Source organism: Bos grunniens, chromosome 10 (assembly GCF_055505025.1).
Source record: "Bos grunniens cultivar Pamir isolate PY7600 chromosome 10, Bosgru_T2T1.0, whole genome shotgun sequence".
NCBI lineage: Eukaryota > Metazoa > Chordata > Mammalia > Artiodactyla > Bovidae > Bos > Bos grunniens.
Window position 1 is genome coordinate 65,158,497 of NC_141174.1, and position 25,808 is coordinate 65,184,304.

Below are 25,808 nucleotides of genomic sequence, written 5' to 3' on the forward strand. Positions count from 1 at the left end.
ATCTCCTCACCGCTGCCCCTCCTGACCTTGAATGTGGAGTAGCTCCTCTTGGCCCTCCTGCACCCGTGCATTTAGTGTATTGCTAATATTGTACAGTAACTATTTCTCTCTAGTTTCCAAACATTTTTAGCACACCAGAGAAAAACTTTGCATCCACTATGTAATCATTCCCCATCCCGTTCTTTGCTAGTACCCTAGTAACTGATAATCTGCTTTCTATCTCCATGGATTTGCCTATTCCGGATACATTATATAAAAGGAATCATGTAATCTGTGACCTTTTGTGTCTGGATTTTTTCAATTAACATCCCTTTAAGGTTCATCCAAGTTGTAGGATGTATCAGTATTTCATTTCTTTCTTGGCTAAATAATCCATTGTATATATATACCAAAATTTATTAATCTGTTCATCCATAGATGAGCATTTAGGTTGTTTCCCTCTTTAGACTGTTATGAACAATGCTACTATAAACATTCATGTGCAAGTTTCTGGTTGGACATATATTTTAATTTTTCTAGGGTATATATATTCCTAGTAAGTGGTATGTTAGAACATTATGGTAATCCTATGTTTAATGTTTTAAGGAACCACTAAACTGTCTTCCACAATGTATGGAATTGTGGAATTTTACACTCCCACCAGAATATATGAGGGTCCCTGTTTCTCCATATTCTCATCAACACTTGCTGTTTTCTGTTTTTTTAACTAAAACCATCCTAGTGGGTGAAAAAAATGGTAGTTCACTGTGGTTTGATACATATTTCCTTAATGACCAGTGATGTGGAACATTTTTGTGTGTTCTTGTTATGTATCTGTATATGTTCTTTGAAGAAATGTGTGTTTAAGTTTTTTGCCCATTTTATAATTGTTTCTTTTGTTGTTGAGTTTTAAGAGTTCTTTTTATTTTCTGAGTATTAAACCCTTACCAGACTTTAATTTGTAGATATTTTCTCCTGTAAGTTGTTTTCATATTCTTTTTTACTTTTTAAAACCACTTTATTGAGATATGATTGATATACAAAAGGCTGTACATATTTAATGTATACAAACTTGGTAAGTTTGGAAATAAAATATACACCTGTGAGATAATTAGAGCCATAAACTTATCCATCACCTATAAAAGTTTCCATTTGTTTTCATATTCTTCACTATGTCCTTTGATATATAAAAGTCCACTTTATATTTTTTTCTTTTGTTGCTTATACTGTTGATATAAGAATTTGTTGCCAAATCTGAAGTCATGAAGATATATGCCTATGTTTTTTCCAAATAATTTTATAGTTTTAGCTCTTCTATTTTGGCTGTAGATCCATTTTTAATTAATTTTTTTTAATAAAGTAGGAGGTACAACTACATTCTTTTTTTCATCTGGTTTCCAGTTGTCCCAGCATCATTTTTTGAGACTGTTGTTGCCCTCTCATTAAATACTCTGGCACCTACTTTAAACATCAGTTGGTCATATTTGATTTTATTTCTGGATTCTCAGTTCTGTTCCATTGGTCTATATGTCTATCCTTACCCTAGTACCACATCATTGTAATTACTGTAGCTTTGAAGTAAGTTTTGAAATTGTAACATAAGAGCTTTCCAAATTTGTTTTTCTTTTTCGTTATTATTTTGACTACTTGGAGGTCATGTGCGATTACATTGGAATTTGAGAACTGACTTTTTCTTTTCTGCAAAAGAGGCAATTGGGATTTTAATTGAGGTTTTTTAATAGAGGTTGCATTAATCTGTAGATCACTTTCTGGAGTGTTCCCTTCTTAACAGTAAGTATTAAGTCTTCTAGTCCATGAGCATGGACGCCTTCCATGCTTATGCCTTCTTTACTTTTATTCAGTGATGTTTTGTAGTTTTCAGAGTACAAGACTTTCCATCCTTGGTTGCATTTATTCCAAGGTATTTTATTGTTTTGAATGTTATTACAAATGACATTATTTTCTTAATTTCCTTTTTGGATTGTTCATTGCTGATGTATTTAAGCACAACTGATATTTGTCTGTTGATCTTGTACCCTGCAACTTTGCTGGGTGTCCATAGAGATAACAACCCAAGTTTAGTTTCAATTAATACCAACTTAATTTCTATAGCATACATTAACTCTCTTTCTTTCTGATTCTTTCTCCCCTCTTTGTGTTGTTGAAATCACAGACTTAACATTTTTATACACTGTGCGCCTGTTAACATAGATTTCTAATGATTGTTTTATGTATTTGCCTTTTAAATCATACAGGAAACAAAAAGGATTTTGTATCAAAAATTACAATAATATTAGCTTTTATGATAGCTTTTTTTACCTTAACCAGTTATCTGTTTTTTACCTTCAAGTTACCTTTTGTGTTCTTTTGCTTTACCATGAAGAAGTCTCTTTAGAATTTCTTGTAGGACAGACCTGCTAACAGTGAACTAGTGTGGAAATGTCTTAATTTCTTTCTTATTTTTATTTTTTAATATAAATTTATTTATTTTAATTGGAGGCTAATTACTTTACAATACTGTATTGGTTTTGCCATACATTGACATGAATCCGCCATGGGTGTACATGTGTTCCCCATCCTGAACCCCCTTCCCACCTCTCTCCCCATTCCATCCCTCTGGGTTATCCCAGCGCACCAGCCCCGAGCATCCTGTATCATGCATCGAACCTGGACTGGCGATTCGTTTCACATATGATAATATACGTTTCAATGCCATTCTCCCAAATCACCCACCCTCACCCTCTCCCACAGAGTCCAAAAGACTGTTCTATACATCTGTGTCTCTCTTGCTGTCTCGCATACAGGGTTATCATTACTATCTTTCTAAATTCCATATATATGTGTTAGTATACTGTATTGGTGTTTTTCTTTCTAGCTTATTCATTCTGTATAATAGGCTCCAGTTTCATCCACCTCATTAGAACTGATTCAAATATATTCTTTTTAACAGCTGAGTAATACTCCATTCCAGTCCATTGTAGTCTGCTGATTGCGAGAATGTCGATGTTCACTCTTGCCGTCTCCTGTTTGACCACTTTCAATTTGTCTTAATTCATGGACCTGACATTCCAGGTTCCTATGCAATATTGCTCTTTACAGCATCAGACCTTGCTTCTGTCACCAGTCACATCTACAACTGGGTATTGTTTTTGTTTTGGCTCCATCCCTTCATTCTTTCTGGAGTTATTTCTCCACTGATCTCTAGCAGCATATTGGGCACCTACCAACCTGGGGAGTTCCTCTTTCGGTATATCCTTTCATATGCAGAGTACATCATGAGACACACTGGGCTGGAAGAAGCACAAGCTGGAATCAAGATTGCTGGGAGAAATATCAATAACCTCAGATATGCAGATGACACCACCCTTACGGCAGAAAGTGAAGAGGAACTAAAAAGCCTCTTGATGAAAGTGAAAGAGGAGAGTGAAAAAGTTGGCTTAAAGCTCAACATTCAGAAAACTAAGATCATGGCATCTGGTCCAATCACTTCATGGGAAATAGATGGGGAAACAGTGGCTGACTTTATTTTTCTGGGCTCCAAAATCACTGCAGATGGTGACTGCAGCCAATACACTTACTGCTTGGAAGAAAAGTTATGACCAACCTAGATTGAAAAGCAGAGACATTACTTTGCCAACAAAGATCCGTCTAGTCAAGGCTATGGTTTTTCTAGTGGTCATGTATGGATGTGAGAGTTGGACTGTGAAGAAAGCTGAATGCTGAAGAATTGATGCTTTTGAACTGTGGTGTTGGAGAAGACTCTTGAGAGTCCCTTGGACTGCAAGGAGATCCAACCAGTCCATTCTGAAGGAGATCAGCCCCGGGATTTCTTTGAAAGGAATGATGCTAAAATTGAAATTCCAGTACTTTGAACACCTCATGCGAAGAGTTGCCTCATTGGAAAAGACCCTGATGCTGGGAGGGATTGGGGGCAGGAGGAAAAGGGGATGACAGAGGATGAGATGGCTGGATGGCATCACTGACTCGATGGATGTGAGTCTGAGTGAACTCCGGGAGTTGGTGATAGACAGGGAGGCCTGGCGTGCTGCGATTCATGGGGTCTCAAAGAGTCGGACACGACTGAGTGACTGAACTGAATACTCCAATGTGTATGTGTACCACAGCTTTCTTATCCATTCATCTGCCAGTGGACATCTAGGTTGTTTCCATGTCCTGGCTGTTATAAACAGTGCAGCGATGAACTTTGGTGTACGTGTGTCTCTTTCAATTCTGGTTTCCTCAGTGTATATGCCCAGCAATGGGATTGCTGGGTCATATGGCAGTTCTGTTTCCAGTTTTTTAAGGAATCTCCACCCTGTTCTCCATAGTGGCTGTACTAGTTTGCATTCCTACCAACAGTGTAAGAAGGTTTCCTTTCCTCCACACCCTCTCCAGCATTTATTGCTTGTAGACTTTTGGATAGCAGCCATTCTGACTGGCATGAAGTGGTACCTCATTGTGGTTTTGATTTGCATTTCTCTGATAATGAGTGATGTTGAGCATCTTTTCATGTGTTTGTTAGCCATCTGTATGTCTTCTTTGGAGAAATGTCTTTTTAGTTCTTTGGCCCATTTTTTAATTGGGTCGTTTTTTTCTGGAATTGAGCTGCAGGAATTGCTTGTATATTTTTGAGATTAATTCTTTGTCAGTTGCTTCATTTGCTATTATTTTCTCCCATTCTGAAGGCTGTCTTTTCACCTTGCTTTAGTTTCCTTTGTTGTGCAGGAGCTTTGAATTTTAATTAGGTCCCATTTGTTTATTTTTGCTTTTATTTCCAATATTCTGGGAGATGGGTCATAGAGGATCCTGCTGTGATTTATGTCAGAGAGTGTTTTGCCTATGTTCTCCCCTAGCAGTTTTATAGTTTCTGGTCTTACGTTTAGATCTTTAATCCATTTTGAGTTTATTTTTGTGTACGGTGTTAGAAAGTGTTCTAGTTTCATTCTTTTACAAGTGGTTGACCAGTTTTCCCAGCACCACTTGTTAAAGAGATTGTCTTTAATCCATTGTATATTCTTGCCTCCTTTGTCAAAGATAAGGTGTCCACAGGTGCATGGATTTATCTCTGGGCTTTCTATTTTGTTCCTTGATCTATATTTCTGTCTTTGTGCCAGTACCATACTGTCTTAATGACTGCGGCTTTGTAGTAGAGCCTGAGTCAGGCAGGTTGATTCCTCCAGCACCATTCTTCTTTCTCAAGATTGCTTTGGCTATTCGGGGTTTTTTGTGTTTCCATACAAATTGTGAAATTATTTCTTCTAGTTCTGTGAAAAATACTGTTGGTAGCTTGATAGGGATTCCATTGAATCTATAGATTGCTTTGGGTAGTATACTCATTTTCACTATATTGATTCTTCTGATCCACAAACAGTGTATATTTCTCCATATATTAGTGTCCTCTTTGATTTCTTTCACCAGTGTTTTATAGTTTTCTATACATAGGTCGTTTGTTTCTTTAAGTAGATATATTCCTAAGTATTTTATTCTTTTTGTTGCATTGGGGATGGAATTGTTTCCTTAATTTCTCTTTCTATTTTCTCATTATTAGTGTATAGGAATGCAAGGGATTTCTGTGTGTTGATTTTATATCCTGCAACTTTACTATGTTCATTGATTAGCTCTAGTAATATTCTGGTGGAGTCTTTAGGGTTTTCTATGTAGAGCATCATGTCATCTGCAAACAGTGAGAGTTTTATTTCTTTTCCAATTTGGATTCCTTTTCTTTTTCTGCTTTGATTGCTGTGGCCAGAACTTCCAAAACTATGTTGAATAGTAGTGGTGAGAGTGGGCACCCTGTCTTTTTCCTGACTTTAGGGGAAATGCTTTCAATTTTTCACCATTGAGGATAATGTTTGTTGTGGGTTTGTCATATATAGCTTTTATTATGTTGAGGTATGTTCCTGCTATTCCTGCTTTCTGGAGGGTTTTTATCATAAATGGGTGTTTAATTTTGTCAGAGGCTTTCTCTGCATCTATTGAGATAATCATATGGCTTTTATTTTTCAGTTTGTTAATGTGGTATATTACATTGATTGATTTGTGGATATTGAAGAATCCTTGCATCCCTGGGATAAAGCCCACTTGGTCATGATGTATGATCTTTTTAATGTGTTGTTGGATTCTGTTTGCTGGAATTTTGTTAAGGATTTTTGCATCTGTGTTCATTAGTGATATTGGCCTGTAGTTTTCTTTTTTTTTTTTTTGTGGCATCTTTGTCAGGTTTTGGTATTTGGGTGATGGTGGCCTCATAGAATGAGTTTGGAAGTTTACCTTCCTCTGCAGTTTTCTGGAAGAGTTTGAGTAGGATAGGTGTTAGCTCTTCTCTAAATTTTTGGTAGAATTCAGCTGTGAAGCCGTCTGGTCCTGGGCTTTTGTTTGCTGGAAGATGTCTGATTACAGTTTCAATTTCTATGCTTGTGATGGGTCTGTTAAGATTTTCCATTTCTTCCTGGTTCAGTTTTGGAAAGTTGTACTTTTCTAAGAATTTGTCCATTTCTTCCAAGTTGTCCATTTTATTGGCATATAATTGCTGATAGTAGTCCCTTATGATCCTTTGTATTTCTGTGTTGTCTGTTGTGATCTCTCCATTTTCATTTCTAATTTTATTGACTTGATTTTTCTCCCTTTGTTTCTTGATGAGTCTGGCTAATGGTTTGTCAATTTTATTTATCCTCTCAAAGAACCAGCTTTTGGCTTTGTCGATTTTTCCTATGGTCTCTTTTGTTTCTTTTGCATTTATTTCTGCCCTAATTTTTAAGATTTCTTTCCTTCTACTAACCCTGGGGTTCTTCATTTCTTCCTTTTCTAGTTGCTTTAGGTGTAGGGTTAGGTTATTTATTTGACTTTTTTCTTGTTTCTTGAAGTATGCCTGTATTGCTATTAACCTTCCCCTTAGCACTGCTGTTACAGTGTCCCACAGGTTTTGGGTTGTTGTGTTTTCATTTTCATTTGTTTCTATGCATATTTTGATTTCTTCTGTGATTTGTTGATTATTCAGCAGTGTGTTGTTCAGCCTCCATATGTTGGAATTTTTAATAGTTTTTCTCCTGTAATTGAGATCTAATCTTACTGCCTTGTGGTCAGAGAAGATGCTTGGAATTACTTCAATCTTTTTGATTTTACCAAGGCTAGATTTATGTCCCAGGATGTGATCTGTCCTGGAGAAGGTTCCGTGTGTACTTGAGAAAAAGGTGACATTCATTGTTTTGGGGTGAAATGTCCTATAGATATCAATTAGGTCTAAATAGTCTTTTGTATCGCACCCCACTCCAGTACTCTTGCCTGGAAAACCCCGTGGACAGAGGAGCCTGGAAGGCTGCAGTCCATGGGGTCGCTGATGGTCGGACATGACTGAGAGACTTCACTTTCACTTTTCACTTTTATGCATTGGAGAAGGAAATGGCAACCCACTCCAGTGTTCTTGCCTGGAGAATCCCAGGGACAGGGGAGCCTGGTGGGCTGCCGTCTATGGGGTCACACAGTCAGACACGACTGAAGCGACTTAGCAGCAGCAGCAGCAGTCTATTGTATCATTTAAAGTTTGTGTTCCTTGTTAATTTTCTGTTTAGTTGATCTATCCATAGGTGTGAGTGGGGTATTAAAGTCTCCCACTATTATTGTGTTATTGTTAATTTCCCCTTTCATACTTGTTAGCATTTGTCTTACATATTGCGGTGCTCCTATGTTGGCGCATATATATTTATAACTGTTATATCTTCTTGGATTGATCCTTTGATCATTATGTAGTGTCCTTCTTTGTCTCTTTTCACAGTCTTTGTTTTAAAGTCTATTTTATCTGATATGAGTATTGCTACTCCTGCTTTCTTTTGGTCTCTCTTTGCATGGAATATCTTTTTCCAGCCCTTCACTTTCAGCCTGTATGTGTCCCTTGTTTGGAGGTGGGTCTCTTGTAGACAACATATATAGGAGCCTTGTTTTTGTATCCATTCAGCCAATCTTTGTCTTTTGGTTGGCGCATTCAACCCATTTACATTTAAGGTAATTATTGATAAGTATGATCCTGTTGCCATTTACTTTATTGTTTTGGGTTCGAGTTTATACAACATTTTTGTGTCTCTTGTCTAGAGAAGATCCTTTAGCATTTGTTGGAGAGCTGGTTTGGTGGTGCTGAATTCTCTCAGCTTTTGCTTGTTTGTAAAGCTTTTGATTTCTCCTTCATATTTGAATGAGATCCTTGCTGGGTACAGTAATCTGGGCTGTAGGTTATTTTCTTTCATCACTTTAAGTATGTCCTAACATTCCCTCCTGGCCTAGAGTTTCTATTGAAAGATCAGCTGTTATCCTTATGGGAATCCCCTTGTGTGTTATTTGTTGTTTTTCCCTTGCTGCTTTTAATATTTGTTCTTTGTGTTTGATCTTTGTTAATTTGATTAATATGTGTCTTGGAGTGTTTCACCTTGGGTTTATCCTGTCCCACCTTGGGACTCTGGGTTTCTTGGACTTGGGTGATTATTTCCTTCCCCATTTTAGGGAACTTTTCAACTATTATCTCCTCAAGTATTTTCTAATGGTCTTTCTTTTTGTCTTCTTCTTCTGGGACTCCTATGATTCGAATGTTGGGGTGTTTAACATTGCCCCAGGGGTCTCTGAGATTGTCCTCATTTCTTTTAATTCGTTTTTCTTTTTTCCTCTCTGCTTCGTTTATTTCTGCCATTCTATTTTCTACCTTAATTATCCTATCTTCTGCCTCTGTTATTCTACTGTTGGTTCCCTCCAGAGTGTTTTTGATCTCATTTATTGCATTATTCATTATATATTGACTCTTTTTTATTTCTTCTAGGTCCTTGTTAAACCTTTCTTGCATCTTTTCAATCCTTGTCTCCAGGCTATTTATCTGTAACTCCATTTTGTTTTCAAGATTTTAGATCATTTTAACTATCATTATTTGGAATTCTTTATCAGGTAGATTCCCTATCTCTTTCTCTTTTGTTTGGTTTGGTGGGCATTTATCCTGTTCCTTTACCTGCTGGGTATTTCTCTGCCTCTTCATCTTGTTTATATTGCTGTGTTTAGGGTGGCCTTTCTGTATTCTGGCAGTTTGTGGAGTTCTCTTTATTGTGGAGTTTCCTTGCTGTGGGTGGGGTTGGACGGGTGGCTTGTCAAGGTTTCCTGGTTAGGGAAGCTTGTGTCAGTGTTCTGGTGGGTGGAGCTGGATTTCCTCCCTCTGGAGTGCAATGAAGTGTCCAGTAATGAGTTATGAGACGTCAGTGGGTTTGGTGTGACTGGGCAGCCTGTATATTGAAGCTCAGGGCTACATTCCTGTGTTGCTGGAGAATTTGCGTGGTATATCTTGCTGTGGAACTTGGCCCTTGGGTGGTGCTTGGTTTCAGTGTAGGTATGGAGGCATTTGATGAGCTCCTGTCAATTAATGTTCCCTGGAGTCAGGAATTCTCTGGTGTTCTCAGGATTTGGACTTAAGCCTCCTGCCTCTGGTTTTTAGTCTTATTCTTACAGTAGCCTCAAGACTTCTCCATCTATATAGCACCAATGATAAAACATCTAGGTTAAAGATGAAAAGTTTCTCCACAGTGAGGGACACCCAGAGAGGTTCACAGAGTTACATGGAGAAGAGAAGAGGGAGGAGGGAGATAGAGGTGACCGGGAGGAGAAGAGGGGGAATCAAAGAGGAGAGAGCAAGTTAGCCAGTAATCACTTCCTTATGTGCTCTCCAGAGTCTGGACCGCTCAGAGATGTTCATGGAGTTATACAGAGAAGAGGGAGGAAGGAGACAGAGGTGGCCAGGGGAAGGAAGGGGGGAATCCAAAAGAGAAAGACAGATCCAGCCATTAATCAGTTCGATAAGTGTTCTCCACCTTCCGAAACACACAAAGAGATTCACAGAGTTGAGTAGAGAAGAGAAGGGGGAGGGAGGAGATAGAGGCAACCTGGTGGAGAAAAAGGAGAGTCCAAAGGAGGAGAGAGCAGTCAAGCCAGTAATCTTGCTCCCAAGTAAAAATGGGTACTGAAGATTGGGTTCTTAAAGGTACAAAATTGATAACAAATACCAAAAAGCAAAGATTAAAAATCTAGAGTAGAGGTTGGAGTCTCAAAAATACAATATTAAAGAAAAAAACAAAGTCACAAAAATTATAAAATATATATATATATATATATGTAGTTTGCTTTAAAAAATAGAGTCTTTTTTTTTGCAAAGTAAAAGTAGGTTATAAAAATGAAAATTAAAGGAGTAATAGAGGACTTAAATTTTTTTTAAGGTTTTTTTTTTCTTTTTAATTTAAAGAATGATAATGGTAAAAATATATCTAGGACTTTCTCTGGTGTTGTTGTGGACAGTGTGGGGTCAGTTCATTTTCAAATAGTTCCTTGATCCGGCTTATACTTCTCAAGATCTATAGGCCCCTTCCTATGTAGTTGGTGCTAACTACAGGGTTTTAATCTATTGTACCTGTCACTTCCAAGGAGGTTCCCTCTGTTTTAGCTTCTTCTGTTTGCTGGTCTCCTCAGTGTCTAATTTCCTCCCTGACACAAGGGGGCAGTGGTGGACACTTTTTTAGGCTCACTTGTGCTTGGGGAGTGAGGAACACTGAAAACAAATAACACTGGCATGTGCTCGCAGTGTCCTGGCCACACTGGGTTTGCCCCCGCTCACGGTGTGTGTGCTTTCCCTGTCTACACTGCTTAGGCTCTAGGTTGCTCTGCCAGGAACTGTCTGAGGCCAGCCCTGGGTTGTATGCACTTCCCAGGTGTAAGCCACTCAGATTCAGGTACTCAGGTACTCCACAAAGGCGCAGAATCAGTTGGGCCTGTGTTTTGTGCCCTTCCCAGGTCTGAGCAGCTCAGGTGACCAGGTGTTTAGCATGCGCAGTCCCTGTGACTTATCACCTTCCCTGTCCCTGCCGCTCCATTTTCTGGGTGTACAACCAGCACATCTTCTCAGGTGTGCCGTGTGTCTCTTCTGGGGAGCTGATCTCTGGCTGCAACCCTCCCAGTGGATGTTTACCATTCAGAATCCCAAGAAGTCTTGGTTAGCAACAAAGCCTGCTTGCAGTTTGGTAGATGATGCCTCTCTGGGGCCGCGATTGCCCTCTTCGAGCTCTGGCTGCCCTCGCCTACCTGTCTCCGGTTGGGGGGTGGGCCGGTCCACAGCCAGCTAGCTCTGCTCAGTCCTTTGTTCTGTGAGCAGGCCTGGTGGTGTCTTAGGTTAGGGCTTTTCATGGGATAGCAAACTCTGGTTTGCTATCTCAAGTTAGTTCCCTCAGATTGCCCTCAGGGCATTCATGCCCGGTCCTTACTCTAAGCAATGCAACCCCGGCTTGCTAGTGGCAGATGAAGGCATCTGCGCTGCTTCTCTGCTGGGAGTTACCATTGGGCACGTAATCTGTGGATTTTAATTATTTATTTATTTTTCCTCCCAGTTATGTTGCCCTCTGAGGTCCCAAGGCTCGCCACAGACTCGCCAGTGAGAGTGTTTCCTGGTGTTTGGAAACTTCTCTCTTTTTTAAGACTGCCTTTCCCAGATGGATCTCCATCCCTGCCTCTATTGTCTTTCTTTTTATCTTTTATATTTTTTCCTACCCCCTTTTGAAGACAATGGGCTGCTTTTCTGGGTACCTGATGTCCTCTGCTAGCATTCAGAAGTTGTTTTGTGGAATTGACTCATCGTTCAAATGTTCTTTTGATGAATTTGTGGGGGAGAAAGTGGTCTCCCCATCCTATTCCTCCGCCATCTTAGGACCGCCTCTCTTCCTTATTTTTAAAAGATTATTTTGCCAGATATCAGATTCTTGATTGATAGTTTTTTAGTTTGAGCACATTAAATGTATCATCATACTATTTTCTAGCCTCCATGGTTTCTGATGAGAAACCAGCAGTTGATTTTATTGAGGATCTCTTGTATGGGATAAGTTGCTTCTCTTTGGCTGCTTTCAAACTTCTCTCTTTGTCCTGGCTTTTAACAGTTTGGTTATAATGTGCCTAAGTGTGGATCTCTGAAATTATCCTGCTTGTAATTCAGTTTGATTTTTGGATGTGCAGACTCATATATTTCAACAAATTTGGGAAGTTGTTAGCCGTTATTAGTATTATTAGAACTATGCATGGAGGTTCGTGACATGTACAACAGGCAGGGATCAAGACCATCCCCAAGCAACAGAAATGCAAAAAGGCAAAATGGTTGTCTGAGGAGGCCTTACAAATAGCTGTGAAAAGAAGAGACGCGAAAGGCAAAGGAGAAAAGGAAATACCTTCCCATTTGAATGCAGAGTTCCAAAGAAAAGCAAGGAGAGATAAGAAAGCCTTCCTCAGGGATCAATGCAAAGAATTAGAGGAAAACAATAGAATGGGAAAGACAAGAGATATCTTCAAGAAAATCAGAGATACAAAGGGAACATTTCATGCAAAGATGGGCACAATAAAGGCCAGAAATGGTATGGACCTAACAGAAGCAGAAGATATTAAGAAGAGGTGTCAAGAATACACAGAAGAACTGTACAAAAAAGATATTCACGACCCACATAATCACGATGGTGTGATCACCAACCTACAGCCAGACATCCTGGAATAGGAAGTCAAGTGGGACTTAGAAAGCATCACTACAAACAAAGCTAGTGGAGGTGATGAAATTCCAGTTGAGCTATTTCAAATCCTAAAAGGTGAGGCTGTGAAAGTGCTACACTCAATATGCCAGCAAATTTGGAAAACTCAGCAGTGGCCACAGGACTGGAAAAGGTCAGTTTTCATTCCAATCCCCAAAAAAGGCAATGCCAAAGAATGCTCAAACTGCCACACAATTGCACTCATCTCACACGATAGGAAAGTCATGCTCAAAATTCTCCAAGCCAGGCTTCAGCAGTACGTGAACCATGAACTTCCAGATGTTCAAGCTGGTTTTAGAAAAGGCAGAGGAACCAGAGATCAAATAGCCAACATCCGCTGGATCATGGAAAAAGGAAGAGAGTTCCAGAAAAACATGTATTTCTGCTTTATTGACTATACCAAAGCCTTTGTGTGGATCACAATAAACTGTGGAAAATTCTTCAAGAGACGGGAATACCAGACCACCTGACTTGCCTGTTGAGAAACCTGTATGCAGGTCAGGAAGCAACACTTAGAACTGGACATGGAACAATAGACTGGTACTAAATGGGAAAAGGACTTTATCAAGGCTGTATATTGTCACCCTGCTTATTTAACTTATATGCAGAGTACATCATGCAAAATGCTGGACTGGATGAAGCATAAGCTGGAATCAAGATTGCCAGGAGAAATACCAATAACCTCAGATATGCAGATGACACCGTCCTTATGGCAGAAAGTGAAGAAGAAGTAAAGAGCCTCTTGATGAACGTGAAAGAGGAGAGTGAAAAAGTTGGCTTAAAACTCAACATTCAGAAATCTAAGATCATGGCATCTGGTCCTATCACTTCATGGCAAATAGATGGGGAAACACTGGAAACTATAACAGACTTTATTTTGGGGGGCTTCAAAAACTGCAGGTGGTGACTGCAGCCGTGAAATTAAAAGACGCTTACTCCTTGGAAGAAAAGTTATGACCAAACTAGACAGCATATTGAGAAGCAAAGATGTTACTTTGCCAACAAAGGTCCATCTAGTCGAAGCTGTGGTTTTTTCAGTTGTCATGTATGGATGTGAGAGTTGGACTATAAAGAAAGCTGAGCACTGAAGAATTGATGCTTTTGTACTGTGGTGTTGGAAAAGACTCTTGAGAGTTCCTTGGACTGCAAGGAGATCCAACCAGTCCATCCTAAAGGAAATCAGTTCTGAATATTCATTTGAAGGACTGATGTTGAAGCTGAAACTCCAGTACTTTGGCCACCTGATGCAGAGAACTGACTCATTAGAAAAGACCCTGATGCTGGGAAAGATTGAAGGTGGGAGGAGAAGGGGACAACAGAGGATGAGATGGTTGGATGCATCACTGACTCAGTGGACATGAGTTTGAGTAAATTCCGCGAGTTGGCGATGGACAGGGAGGCCTGGCATGTTGCACTTCATGGGGTCACAAAGAGTTTGACATGACTGAGTGACCTAACTGAACTGAAAATTTACTAATTCTTCTGCATGCTTCTATATGCTAGTCAACACCTTTGTAAGCTTTTAATTTCTGCTATTGTACTTTTCCATTTGTTTCCTTTTTATAATTTCTTTTACTGATATTCCCTACTCTTTCATATATTTTCCTAATTTCCTTAGTTTTTTTTTTTTTTTTTTTAATCAATGGTTTCTTTCAAAGAGCATATTTAGGAGAGTTAAAGTCTTTGTTTTTAGTGTGTTGGGCTTCCTTAGGGATAATTTCTGTCAATCTCTTTTTTTTTCCTATGAGTGGGCCATACTTTTCCATTTCTTTGTAAGTTTTGTTGAGAATGGGACATTTTGAGTATTGTGATGTAATAATTCTGGAAATTAGAGACCCCCCCATCCTAGGAACTGCCATTGTTGCTTGGTAAAGGCTATAGTTATGTTTGTTTTAGTCTTTTCCAAGCCTTTTTTGCAAAGACTCTACTCATTGTTGTGTGTTCTGGAAGTGGAATCTCTGTTCCATTATCTCTGTGGTCAGCTAGTGACTGACAGAGATTTCCTTAAATGCCTGGATCCAATAAGAAAAAAAAAAGAGAATGAAAAATATAGACTGTTTTGCCTCTTTAAATCCTCTCTACTATCATCATCACCAAGAAATCTGCTTCAGCCCATGGGAGTTGAAACAATGGCCAGTCCCTGTGCCAGCCCCTCAGTGAACTGCCAGGGAAAATTAAGCTTACAACCCTAATTTTTTGAGGACAAGGTTCTTCTTGTCCACCTTGGCAGCAACAGCAACACATTGCACCATGATTGCGGGCAGCCACCCCCATAGCTACCTGCTGTGGAGCTTGAGGATAAGAATGGTAATCTCTATATAAAATGCCAAAATTCACTGAAAGTTACCAGCCTCTTTTCTGTCAGGCATTCCTTTGGACACTGCAAATGTTTGTCCAGACTCAGTTCCCAAAATAATTGCTTCAGACAGTTCTTACCAGATTAGTAGTTGTTCTGGTAGAGGAACCACACTGTTCTCAGCTTCACAAGCAATAACCCTCTTGGAAATATCTTTTATACGTGTGTTTTTAGACACTGTTTTCCATGCATTACACTGTGGTGACCATATTCATCCACTGAAATAACACTGAAGAACTCTTTTTTTTTTTTTTCCAAACACAATCTTATATGGAAGCCCAGTATTATATAACAGTAATTATAACAGTAAAACAGATAACACTGTGATTCAGATTTAAGTCTGGGTACTGGGAAGAGGAGTACACTCCTTTCTTGGCACCATGTTCCTCCTACCTCAATCAGATTAAACACTATTCTAAAGCAGTGTTTCTCAAACTTCCTTTTATCTTCTTCCCTTTCACTGATCACTTCCAAATCAAAAAAATACTGTCTGATAAAGACTAGTGAGAAGCAGTATAAACAAGTTACATTATAGTCATTGCTAATACCATATGTGAATTACCTGTTACTTCTATAAGAGAAAATCATGAGCTTAAACCCGTATTTCTATATAATAAAATTATGTTCTATAAAGGTAACAGTAATTTTCATTTTGCAATTACCATCTTTAATATGATGCAAGTTATTTGACTAGCATAAGATGAAGAACAGCTGCTGCTGCTAAGTTGCTTCAGTCGTGTCCGACTCTGTGTGACCCCATAGACAGCAGCCCACCAGGCTCCCCTGTCCCTGGGATTCTCCAGGCAAGAACACGGGAGTGGGTTGCCATTTCCTTCTCCAATGCATGAAAGTGAAAAGTGAAAGTGAAGTCACTCAGTTGTGTCCAACTCTTAGTGACTCCATGGACTGCAGCCCACCAGGCTCCTCTGTCCATGTGATTTTCCAGGCAAGAGTCCTGGAGTGGGTTGCCATTGCCTTCTCCAAAGAACAGCACACCACCAGTGAAATGTCACTGAATGGAGAAATCAAATTCCTATCTACTTTAGCATTGGTGTCTGAATATTTCATATTGGAATCATAGTGCATCATCTTGAAAATAATGAGCCAAAGTTACTATTGATGCCGTTATGTATCCTTGATGCTCCAGTGGCATTACACACAACACCCATAGCAAATCAGACATGAAACTAGTAGTAACTTATAATTAAAAGGCAAGAATCTCAGTAGCCTGAAAATCAAAGCCTGTTCAAGACTCAGTTGATAATGTACCATTAACAAAGCGTCCTTTCCCCAAATTGCAGAAATTCCAAAGCTCAGTTGGGTGTTTTATAATATTCCCAAGCATTGTGCAACAACTAAACTTCTTTGTAAACCTAATTAGGTCTCTCACTAAACATAAATAATTCTCAAATTTAAGGATACCAATTAGTAATTCCAGGTAACTGCCTCTATCTGTAAGGTGACTTATTAATAGTCTTTAGTTATATGTTAAATAACTTGCTGTCACTTGAAGGAACCAAAGGGAGAGATTGCATTTTAGGATCATCTTAAGGGCTTGAAGAGCCCTTCTTTGGCCTGCTCTGAGAATCACAGCCCTACAGGATGACTAACGAAATTGTCTTACTTAGTTATAACTATTGCTTTGAGTCACAAAGCCAGGGGATATAACTGGCCCAGAAGGAGCTTGGGCAGCCCATTGCTCAGCCTCTATTCCCAGTTAGAATTTACTTCAATATCAGCTTCCTTGCTGCTTGTCTCATGCAGACTAAGGTCAGCCAGCTAAAGAAGTGGTTGTATCACTTACCTCTCAGCCCTTGAAAAATTAGCTGGATGATTTCAAAGATTGCATCCAGATCCAAATTCAGTGATTGTCCTAATCTTAGGGCTGCATTGGTACCACAGAGGTCCAGTGAATAGATGTTGGCTTCATTCAAGAGTGTCAGGCAGTTGGCTCTTAGGAAGATCTGAGAAGAATGTTAATCATTAATCCAAGTGAAGATTCTCTTGGGTGATATTAGATATTATTGGTTTCAAGTAAAAATGAAAATAAATATTATGCTGTCTTCCAGTTTTATTTTTACTGCCAGTTTTCATTAAAACTGAATCATTTCTAGGTAGAAGTGTGGCCGCTCAGTGACTGTGTCTTAGGCATCATCCCCATTTTACTCTCTAGGATGGAGTTCAGCCATTCTGTGCTAAATGTGAAAGAAAATGCTGGCTTTATCCAAAAAGAGCAACATCCTGGAAGTGAAACTAATCCCCATATCTGTAGGAGACAGGAATGGAATACCTGTGCACAGAGTCCCTCTGCTCCTGTATAGACAATGGTGGTTTTCTTATCTTGCCTAAGACACTGGACTTCAGAGAATAAATTGTAAATACCCTAATGAAAATTTGTGTTGGTGCTCTTTATTCTAACCCAACTGTGGGCATCACTAGATCTCTCCTGGGGTTGCATTTATTTTTTGCTGTGCAAATTGATGTTTGCTTTATATCCATTATATAGCAGATAAGAATATAAAACGCTCCCTTTCAGAGATAGCAATTATCACTTTAATATAGAGTGATACACCCCTTAGGGGTCATTTATAGCAAAGATCTGGCATACCACTGTGTTAAATGGCCAAATCTCATAGTACTACTTACTTAGTTCAAGCAAGTCAACTTTGTTACTTTTTCCTTCGGAAGACTTGACTGTGTTTCTGGGTCGGAAGGTGCCTCAACTCAAAGACTACAGTCTCCCCTTTTCAAGCCTAAAGATCTTAATACTCCAAAAAAGTGGGGGAAATGTGTTCAAACCCTTACTAAAAATTGTGGTTAAAACAACTGCCACAGTTATATACCTTCAAAGTCATATTGCACCAACATTATGGACACAAACTTGACTGAACCAATCCAGCAGGGGGAAATTGGCTATAAATCAGTCATGTCAAATGAAGACTCAATTCTCTAAATGCATCTCAATCTCAAGGCATATTTAATTGCCAGACTCTATGGGAAATCACCAGAACCCTGCATATTCACAAATAAAGTTTCTTACTATGGATTAATCAGAAGACTTTTTGTTGTCTTAAGGAGAAATATTAAAAGAAGAATCATCTAATTAAATGTTTCCTTGTCTTTTAGAGCTTGCTTCACTGCAAAGCTGCAAGTGCTGAAAACACTAATACATCTGAAACACTGCTAAATATTATATATTCATTGCTAACTGATTATCTTGCTTTTATTGTTTCTCCATCATATTAAATGGTTTCTTCCCTTTTGAGGTGCCCACGGTCTGCAGATGACGAGCGAAAGCACCCTGTCCTCTGTCTTTTCTGCGGAGCCATACTATGTTCTCAGAACATTTGCTGCCAAGAAATGGTGAATGGGGAAGAGGTGGGAGCTTGCATTTTTCATGCACTTCACTGTGGTGCTGGAGTCTGCATTTTCCTAAAGTAAGTAGGATGCTTCATAATTAACTTAGGGAATTTGAGTCAAGTCTAGAGGCCATTATGGCAGGACAGTATGTTGATAGGATATGATCTGTCAGAAGTTTGAGCATAGACTTGTTATTCACATGCAGTTGAAATAGTTTTAAAAATTAGTAGTTAAAAAATAGGAATCTATTCACATTTTTATTATTTGTGGAAAACCTTAAATATGAAACTTTATATTGATTATTCTGCTATAGTGTAAAACTCAGGTAGAATGAAAGAGTTCAGAGTCTTAAAACTTACATTTTCAAAGGACATGTAATTGTTACTTTATATTGTTCTTTGAACGTTTTAATTTTCTTCACTTTCCTCTGTCAGTCAACCATTGTTTCCCCTGGTATGTTAGCAAATGACTGAGAACAGACGAGTAATCTCTCGTATCTATGAAAGAAGAGTGCAAGTTCCTGAGAGAGAGAGAATTCAAAGTCGATGGCGTGTGCTTTTTCTCTCCATTCTCTCCATGTAATATAGTTTCTGTTTACATAAACCCAAACATCTCGCACACTGGGGAATATGTAATCACTGCTTCTCAGCATCTGTTGGAACAAGGGGAGTAAGGGCATGGAAGCCAAGTTCAAACATCTATTTTCTTTTAGGGAATCTACAGCAAGTCACCTACTACCTATTCCAACCGTTTATTTTAATCATTTCTCTGTAGAGAACTTACCCCTACACAAACATTATTTTTTATTTTTCCATTTCTCTGCTCTAAGAGTCCCAGGTATCTTCAAGATTGCAGTGGTTCTTTATAATGTGTACTCTTAGAGGCTGGCTCTAACCAGAAAAGGCATGACAATTCCATAGATGACCTTCTTTCTGGCCCAGGGTTATCAGACTAGGAGATGTGGTTCTGTTCTTTGGTTAAGTTCCCTCCCCCACCTCCAGGTCATAGGTCAGGAAAGAGGGCAGAAACAACCCTAGCCACTGTTTTCCAGGGTACCTATGGTTCAAACAGGACAGCCTCCTTCCTCTCTTCAGTATATTTAGCCAGTACTACTGGCTGACCCCATTTCCCTAAATCCATGGATCCTTTCCCATAGCGTCAACAAAAATAGCAATGTTCATTTTCTTTTATTTAGACAAAACACAGTTTAGTCTACTTGTCTATGTTTATATTATCTTTATACTGAATTCCTAACAAGACACCCATGGCCATTTCTAGATTAGCTTGATGCAGTGCCTGTCATTTGCATACATGCACTTCCTAATATTCCTGTTGTTTGTTTCGTCCTTCAGAATCAGAGAGTGTAGAGTGGTCCTGGTTGAAGGTAAAGCCAGAGGCTGTGCCTATCCAGCCCCTTATTTAGATGAATATGGAGAAACAGATCCTGGCCTGAAGTAAGTTTTTTTAAATTTTACTCAAATTATTGTACGTGGATGGTAGCAGGTCTTTAAACACAAAAGCTAGTGTTACGTATTGAGAGATATTTTAAATAGCTATAAGTTGAAAATGTTAAATATGATGCTATCCTAAATGTAACAAATAATTTTCAACAACTTTGTGCTTCTCCAAAATTTGAGGGTAGGGTCTTCCCTGGTGGTCCAGTGGCTAAGACTCCCCACTTCCACTACAGGGGACACAGGTTTGATCCCTGCTCGGGGAACTAAGATCCTGTATGCCACATGGAGGCCTCAAAAAAAACACAGAAAACAAATTGGGGGTAATAACTTCTCCAAAATATTTAGACCCAAGTCATCCTAAAATTTGAAACCTCTGCTATTTTTAATCAGCCTTTCTTTAGAATTACTTAAAAGGTTTAAGTTGATAAATAAAAGAAAAAAAATCTGTGGTGTCCAGTGAGGGAGCTTGGTTTAAAATGGATATTCATAGTTTCCATTGCCATACTTGAAACTTTGTATTAGTCAGCTATGTCAGCCCCCTTTGCTCCCAAGCATTAGCAAAAATACTTAGAATCCTGAAATTTTCTATATCCTTCACTGATGTTAACAACTGGAGTACCACCCATGGGTATGAGAAAAAAAAAGTACATCTAGATAAAGGTTAGATCCCCTTACCGTAAACTATCTCTCTTTGTTTAACTGAAAGTTTGTTCTTTTGAAGTGTATTACTCAATATGAATTGGCTTATTAAATGAGGTTTGGAATTTCTTTGTTCATACAGGAAATTGTTTTTATTGTAACAGCTTTTAACCTGTATAGAGAAGGTCTTTGGATTCAGGAAGAAAAACGCTGGGTGGTGAAAGTAGTTTATGATTGCAGATAGGTCTGAGTTGTTCCAGGAAGGTGTGAAGAAGCAGAATTTTTAAATTAGTTACGTGATATGAAAGAACTCAACCAGATGAGACATGTGAGTGCCTCAAGGCTGAGAATCTCTCAGTTTTCCATCATTGGCAATAACCAAACTTCGGTCATTTTGGACTAGTTATTATACAGTGTTACAAACTGTGTGACTTTAGAATTGGTGTGGAGTACTTTTATTTAAATACTTGCTAATCACCAGCAAGTTTGTTGTGTCAGAAAGACATAACAACCAAATATTTCTGAGGAACAGCATATAATTTGAGGGCTTAGTGTGACACCTCACACCTAATGTCAACCATTATAAGTTCAGAAATCAAAACTGAATAAACTGGATGAGGCCAAAAAGCCATTAAAGACCTACTTAGGCTAGCAACTCAAAATTGAATAGAACTGCGTCAAGTTGTAAACCTTTCTGGTGACTTAAATGAGGTCCCATAATGCCCATGGTATGTGAAAGTGAAAGTGTTAGTCACTCAGTAGTGTACAATTCTTTGTGACCCAGTGAACTGTAGCCCGCCAGGCTCCTCTGTCCCTGGAATTTTCTAGGCAAGAATACTGGAGCAGGTAGCCATGCCTTTCTCCAGGGGATATCCCCAACCCAGGGACCGAACCCAGGTCTCCTGCATTGCAGGCAGATTCTTTACCATCTAAACCACCAGGGAAACCCAAATGTATTTGGTCTTTCCTAGCACAATGCATTGGAGAAGGCAGTGGCACCCCACTCCAGTACTCTTTATTGGAAAATCCCATGGATAGAGGAGCCTGGTGGGCTGCAGTCCATGGGGTTGCTAAGAGTTGGACACGACTGAGCAACTTCCCTTTCACTTTTCACTGTCATGCATTGGAGAAGGAAATGGCAACCCACTCCAGTGTTCTTGCCTGGAGAATCCCAGGGACGGGGGAGCATGGTGGGCTGCGGTCTATGGGGTCACACAGAGTCAGACACGATTGAAGCGACTTAGCAGCAGCAGCAGCAGCACAATGCATACGTGCTCAGTCATATCCAACTCTTTGTGACCCCATGGACTGTAGCCCGCCAGGCTCCTCTGTCCATGGGATTCTCCAGGCAAGACTATTGGACTGGGTTTCCATTTTCTATTCCAGGGGATCTTCCTGACCCAGGGATCAAACCTGAATCTCCTGCATTGCAGGCAGATTCTTTACCACTAGTCACCTGGTATACTTGACCTATTTTTCTGAATCAAGGAGTAGGTGTCTGCTTCATTAGCCAAGTGACTGATCCAGGTCATAGTGATCAGTGTTGAATGGAAAATATACTTTTTAAAACCTTGTCCTGGTGATTCCACCAGTTCCAAGAGTATCTCACACGTTCAGTATAATTTAAACAATAAAGATACTACAATTACTTGATTCAAACTTACATGTTTTGTTATTTTCTCCTAAAGGAGGGGCAACCCCCTTCATTTATCTCGTGAGCGGTATCGGAAACTCCATTTGGTGTGGCAACAGCACTGCATCATAGAAGAGATTGCCAGGAGCCAGGAAACTAATCAGATGTTATTTGGATTCAACTGGCAGTTACTGTGAGCTCCACCTCCACCTGGGAACAATCACGAATAAAGACAGGAATGAAGACTGATTCAAAATTATGGAGACCTTGCTGAAAGCTGGAAGGGTTAGAGGGTCTTTTGCTCCATGTCCAGATTCACATACGTCAATAAAATATTCCTTAATGGAGTATTTCTTTCAATTAGCAAACATGTTTAAAAGGGAAAAAAAAAAACAACATAGATTAATCTGGTTTATGTTCCAGAACACTAAAGAATTGCTTCTTCACCCCAAGTGTCTGATTCTGCTAATAGTTCCAGAAAACTCATTTCCCTTCATCATCTGTCCCATTTCACTCCATCCATCTGAAAAGTGAAGTCACATCAAGCAGTTGGCGAGCATTCTTATATATTAACTCTTCTACAATTTGGTTTTTCCCCCAAAATTTGGTTTAGCTAATGGATCACAGACAAGATTTTAATGATCTGTGATAGTCTCCCTTGCAGCTAAAGAGGAATTCAGAAACCATGTGGTATACTTCAGTTGAGAAAGTTTTCTAAAAAGTAAACCTTTTATTAATATGTCTCTCTTAAGGAAATGCCCCTCATGTTACACTTACTGTTTCAGCCAAAAATTAAATTTCTCTATGGAGTTTCCATTTCTACGGGAAATTTCTGCTGGTATGGAAATGCTTTCTTTCCTTGAGGTCAAGTTTCTGTAGACCTCAAGAAGAGTTAGGATAGTGTATTCATTATTTATCCCTGATGTGACAAAGCCTGCAATCCTCACCTCTGATGGTGAGGATTAGCTTTGTTGGGTTTTGAAATTATACTTTCATTTTACAAAGGCAAGTTTCTAAAATGAGTTCACTTATCTCTTGATTGTGGCACCACTGTATTTAATTCAGAAACCTATTGCAGTTCTGTTTAAACTATCTATAGAGGGTAAAAAAATTCCCCCAATGAGTGGAGCATTGGATATAAATTAGAACAATCAGATTTAAGCCTGTTCTGTAACCTTCTAATGTCTTTGTAAGACAGATCCTTCATTTGTTATCTGTGTGCAAACTTTTCATAAACTCTGGGTAGATGATGCGTACAACCAACCAAAAAAGCCATGTGATCAGTGGTCTGTGTCCTGTTATATATAACATGCTGTGGTTGAGCCATCTTGTTTATAAATAACAGAGCTCTCCTGAATCTGTGCATAGACTTCTTGGCTTTAACTTTTTATATCAAGAACTTGGAATATAAAACAGAAGGCAGAAGAGAAATTGAGATCTTATAGTTTAGCTTCTGTTGTCTCTGGGATAAAGTTAGAAGTTTGAAAGATGCATTCAAAGACTATCTTATTTTGCCTTTGGTGACCATGGTCATATGTATTTAAATGTTTTCCTACCTTCTTTTTGCTCAGCAAAAGCAAGCAAGTAAAAATGTATTTGCAAATTGATGATACACATTTGGGGTTAGGTTTTTTGGTATCTTTATGTAGCATAAGAAAGTCTGGATTTTTCAATAAGGGATTGGCATGAACAAGTATCAGAATCACAATCATGATTTTCTACTTGAATAATTATCATTCAGAAAATATCAGGAAATATTAATAGATATAACTCTAGTGAACAATTTATTAACTAGTGGTGGGTGAGGATTAGAAATTTCAGTATTCAGTTTGTCAAATTTACCAGTATGATTAAAGGATTACATTTCCCTTTATTTCTTATATAATTTGTTGGATGGATTGTCTGGAAAGGTTTGAGCCATTTGCTTGGGAAACAGAAGATGCTCACTTCTGCCCTAATCAGTTGGCCCCAGTTTAGCAAAGATAAATTGCTTTTTCATTTCTAGCCTTTTCCTATCCACTTCATAAATCCTAGAGTTAGGCTCTCAAGCTGCCAGAGGGACTATCCTACAGTGGCCAGTCAGATCTTTACTGCCAAAGAACCCATTTCCTGTTGAGTTCCATTTCCTGAGGTTGACTCAGATTTTTGCACTGTAGATGAACTTATGTTCTCAGTGCTGCCCCCAGCCCAAGGGATTTCTAATTATGTTCAAATATCCTCGTTGTCTGCCTTCATCATTGTAAACAATTTAAAAGCTTATGAACTTTAAAAATGAGCAAAAAGTCACTTTATTTTCTATAGTGTATTATGTGGAGGAACTGGTTCAACAGATTGGCTCCAAGACTGCGTTTTTCTAATGTTTGGTGAGGGGCTGGCAGGAATTTTAATGATGCAGTGAAGAAGAACATATATCTGTATAATTAATTTATTATGTTGGTGTATGGGCTGTGAGGTCACCCTTTAGTGGTCATTTGTCATTTCGTAACAACTATGAATTTTGGTTCACTGTGATGATCATCTATATTTAGTGACTGCAACTTGTTTATACCACTGATTCAAATTCCATCCATGATGAAGTTATACAAATAATGCATATATTGATATCTTTTATTGCAAAATGTAAATTTAAAACTTGTATAATGTTCTGTGCTTTTTGAAATAAAATATCTTATATGTGTATATTTAAAAAGAAAGAAAGGGACTTCTCATGTTTGGGGATTTGGGTTTGAAGTATAAAAAACTATACCTAGAATGGAGCTCTAGCTAAAAGTTATATTTGTCAGCCCCGACAAACTCTTTAAAACACATAGGCATTTTGTGTAATTGTCTCCAAACTTTTTGACCATATACTCTTTATCAGTAAATAATTTTACCTTCTGTGTTTAGGGGCTTTCTCAACACATACTGACAGACATCATCTTCTTTGGAGAGACTGAAAAGTTTGCAGATTCCACTAGCTTCTTTGGCCCCAGGCAGTGAGGCACAGTAACATCAGTGAGTCCAGGAATATCCTCGTCCCTTTTTTCACGATGACCAGATTGAGAACACTCAGATTGGCTTCCACAATGCAACTTCATACAGATTTGTGCTTTCTTTCTCTAGTCCTCCTTGGCCTATAATAGGAATGTCCCTAACTTAGTAGCAGGTGGACTCAGCCATGGGTCAAGACACCCTGCTTCATGGAGAAACCCTGTTTGTCATTCCCACCACTGATTCGGCCCATGTATAACCCTTCCATTCTTCACCCAGAGTGTGAGCAGCAACTTCTGTGGCAACATGCTTCTCATAAGAGGTACGAAGTTTTCATTCATCATCCATTTCAATGAGTTTCTGGCAGCCAGTGGCAGGGAAAGAGATGTTCAGCTTCATTCTGAAGCAGCTGACTACCTCCGAGTCACTAAGACAAAGCTCACCTATTTTTTAAAAAATTGGATGAGCTAACAGAGTCAGATGAACATTAAAGAGATGAACCTAATTTTAAAATGGGCAAAAGATTTGAATAGATTTTTCTCCCCAAAGAAGATGTACATGTAAATTGCCAATAAGTTCATGAAAAAAGGTGCATTAGTCATTCAGTTCAGTTGCTCAGTCATGTCCAACTCTTTGTGACCCAATGAACCGCAGCACGCCAGGCCTCCCTGTCCATCACCAAGTCATTAGGGAAACGCAAATCAAAATCACAATGAAGTATTGCTACATACCCACAAGAATGGCTGTCTTTTAAAGATAAAGACAGATAATGTGTTGGTGAGGATGTGGAGAATTGGGACCAAATACAGGCAGTCCTTACTTTGTACAGTAATGAATTA

General features: G+C 38.9%; 1 protein-coding gene, 1 long non-coding RNA gene and 1 pseudogene across 6 annotated transcripts in view; 1 reads left to right on the forward strand and 2 right to left on the reverse strand.

Moving 5' to 3' along the window:
- LOC147364688 (uncharacterized) overlaps nt 1-22,170 on the reverse strand; it is a 34,163-nt gene extending 11,993 nt beyond the window's left edge. Inside the window, exons 1-3 of one of the 3 annotated variants that reach the window (XR_015134912.1) lie at nt 22,031-22,170; nt 18,630-18,767; nt 16,715-16,874 (exon numbers count right to left, since the gene is read on the reverse strand). This is a non-coding gene — a long non-coding RNA (uncharacterized LOC147364688). Of the gene's footprint in view, nt 1-16,714; nt 16,875-18,629; nt 18,923-22,030 lie in introns of all 3 variants that reach the window. The other 2 variants (XR_015134911.1, XR_015134913.1) reach the window with 2 other exon arrangements.
- UBR1 (ubiquitin protein ligase E3 component n-recognin 1) overlaps nt 1-24,696 on the forward strand; it is a 154,597-nt gene extending 129,901 nt beyond the window's left edge. For 2 of the 3 annotated variants that reach the window (XR_015134868.1, XM_086321677.1), the window contains exons 45-47: nt 18,177-18,347; nt 19,623-19,724; nt 22,055-24,696. Coding sequence is in view for 1 of the 3 variants with exons in the window: in XM_086321677.1 (XP_086177803.1) it covers nt 18,177-18,347; nt 19,623-19,724; nt 22,055-22,196 (415 nt within the window). In the remaining 2 variants the exon portion in view is untranslated. The remainder of the gene's footprint in view (nt 1-18,176; nt 18,348-19,622; nt 19,725-22,054) is intronic. The other variant, XR_015134869.1, reaches the window with a different exon arrangement.
- Nucleotides 24,697-24,709: 13 nt separating this feature from the next.
- LOC147364689 (small ribosomal subunit protein eS6 pseudogene) lies at nt 24,710-25,507 on the reverse strand (annotated as a pseudogene).
- Nucleotides 25,508-25,808: the final 301 nt, after the last annotated feature.